Raw genomic sequence first — 2,640 nt, forward strand, 5'->3', positions numbered from 1 at the left:
GGTGATTGGGGGTTCGTGATATAGGACACACGTATGACTTCTTGATGTTGATTGGGCTAGGGTTTCATGGTCTCTAGCTCAACAGTGCATTAGGACATGCATGCCTTCATGATGTTCATTGGGATAGGGTTGCATGGTCATTGTGTCTAATTTTTAGCCTTTGATTGGATGGAAAGCTCTAGCGAAACCCACCTATATACTCACGTACTTCGATATACATACTTCATGGATAAGCCTAAGTGTGTTATTATTGTGCATGTGGCCGTATATGTCTACAGGTACTTTAATTTCTTCATAGATATGCTTAAGTTTATGTAGATGGCTAGACACTCATGTAAGTGGACTTCTTACTTTGGGGCGTTTCAAACAAACTTTAAGCTAAAATTCAGCCATTTTGTGCATTGGTTATTTTACAAATAGATTTCAAACCTTAAGCTAAAACCACCCAATTTTTCTTTGGATTTTCATGGAATTTTCATGAACCTTAAATTTTGGTAGGCTATTCCATCAAACATCTCTCTCTACATATATATTGGGTCTTTTTTTGAAATAATATATGAAGAATTGGATGTACTATTACATGCTATTAGAGCTAATATGGAATATATAGGAAATTGGATGTACTATATATGCTATGGGAGCTGATAGGTATCACTTAATTTCTCATAGGTAGTTCTACTCTTATTTAAGAGTGAAAACTAGGTGGGAGGCTTTATGTTAAAGGACTACTAGGCTATGACATGGTTACACTTCTTGGATACAAGCCAATTAATTATACAAAAACAAGCACATATATGCTTCTCTCTTGCTCATCATAGACAATGAGACAAAACATAACTTGACTGCCATAATGAATTTCCCAAAGTGGATGCACATAGCTTGCCCATGATAAACACAGCTAATAAGAAGCCTCTATATGGTAGAGCTTACACATAATATATGGTGGTGGTTGTGATAATTGAAAGAGTACTTACTGGCTTGAAATTTCTCCTTACCAGGCTTATAGTTATTTTTCCTTACAACTCTCCATAGGCTAGCTAGGAAGGAAAAAAATGAGAGGGGCAAGACATGGGAAGAGATGGAGATGGAGGAAAGATAAATAAAGCCACAACCAAATAACTTTGGAGAGGGAAAAAGTTCACAACATTTTGTTACTAATCTAGAAATATGTGAAGGTTCTATGTTACAAGATAGATATGGTATGGTGAATAGAATATATGTGAAGGTTCTATGTTACGGATGGTATGGTGAATAGAATATATAGAAGATAGATATATATTGTGCATATATATATATATATATGCACGTGCACATGATATACGCGTACATGTAGGTATACCCACACATAGATAGAATTAAATTGCTTTAAAAAAAAAAGAATTTAGTTGGAACCATTTTCACAAAAAAATTTAGAAGAATGTTTTAAAACAAAAAAAACTGACCCAAACATTGAAAATTCCCATGAAAGATAAAAGCATACCGGTCGTCATTCTGCTGCAGAATGCAAGCTTCGCAACACAGACTAACCACGGCCTCATTCAAGAGCTCGCACCCGAGTGACGATGAAGATGACGATGACAATTTGGCCGCCAGCTTCTGTACTTGATCTTTCATTCTGTTGGCCTCTTTCTGCACCTTGCTCCGTTTCACCCGGTTGTCGGAGGCGGCCGCAATACTGCTGATGATGTGCATGGCGGCCTGCACGCCCACGCCCACCAACGGCGCGCCGCCCGCCAACCGGCTAATCTGGTCAGCCATGCTTCTTACCGTGTCCGGCTTTATTCCAAGATCCGCCCTCTACGTCAAATCAAATCATCGTCAACCACGTTCCATTTTCCTCACGGAGCAATATAATGCAGATTATATGCAGACCTACCTGCCACAACTTCGTGAGCATCTCCCGCACATCCGGCGTCCGCCATACCTTCCTCAAAAGATCAGCATCAGCTTGTATTGCCGTTGTTGGTGCTGCCATAATGAGATGAAGACTAGAGTGGTGGGTGACCGCGTGGACGCCGCCTTGGTAAAAACAAAAAACAATTCAAGGAAGAATGGGACGTGATACAGAGAACGTTGACGCCTTTTATTCAGTCTTTTGAAGTTTGATGCTTTATCAATCTATGATGTTTACTTTATTCTTTGCTTCATCACGGCACTTTTGCTTTCCCCCTCATCTGGGCGATGCCAATGCGTACAATACATTACCACGGCAGCATCATTGATTTTAGAAAGCTGCACAAGGAAGGGGGTTGGTTGGTTAGGCAAACCTCACTCGTTGATGTATGCCTTCTTCTTTGAGTGTGTTAGAAGTATTGGGAAAGGGTTGCCTTTCGTGGGAAGGGATGCCTCTCACAAAGTTTGTCACCATGTTATCCTTTCTTGTATTGGGTCGAAGGGTGCCTCTCACCAACTTCGTCACCACGTCAGCCTTTTCATCCACACTCACCGACTGTCACTAAGCTTCTAAATATTTGGCCTCCAATACAATTACACGTGGCTCAAATTCAAGAGCTCCTACTCTAGAATGTTTTTGCTTAAAGCATTCTTGGATATATCCAAACACTCCAAAGCAAACATGCTCCCAAGATTTCCCAGACCTATATTTTGGGATAAATTCATCTTTGCCTATACAACATGTAT

General features: G+C 40.2%; 1 protein-coding gene across 1 annotated transcript; it reads right to left on the reverse strand.

Moving 5' to 3' along the window:
• Window positions 1-1,422: 1,422 nt before the first annotated feature.
• On the reverse strand, window positions 1,423-1,975 carry LOC147607074 (uncharacterized). Its single transcript, XM_086791485.1, has 2 exons — window positions 1,877-1,975; window positions 1,423-1,797 (listed from the first exon to the last, which is right to left on the reverse strand). The coding sequence occupies exons 1-2, from the start codon at window positions 1,973-1,975 to the stop codon at window positions 1,423-1,425; spliced, it is 474 nt and encodes a 157-aa protein (XP_086647611.1).
• Window positions 1,976-2,640: the final 665 nt, after the last annotated feature.

The sequence above is a fragment of the Cibotium barometz genome, chromosome 56, assembly GCF_041138505.1.
Source record: "Cibotium barometz isolate CiBa-2024 chromosome 56, ASM4113850v1, whole genome shotgun sequence".
NCBI classification, from domain to species: Eukaryota; Viridiplantae; Streptophyta; class Polypodiopsida; order Cyatheales; family Cibotiaceae; genus Cibotium; species Cibotium barometz.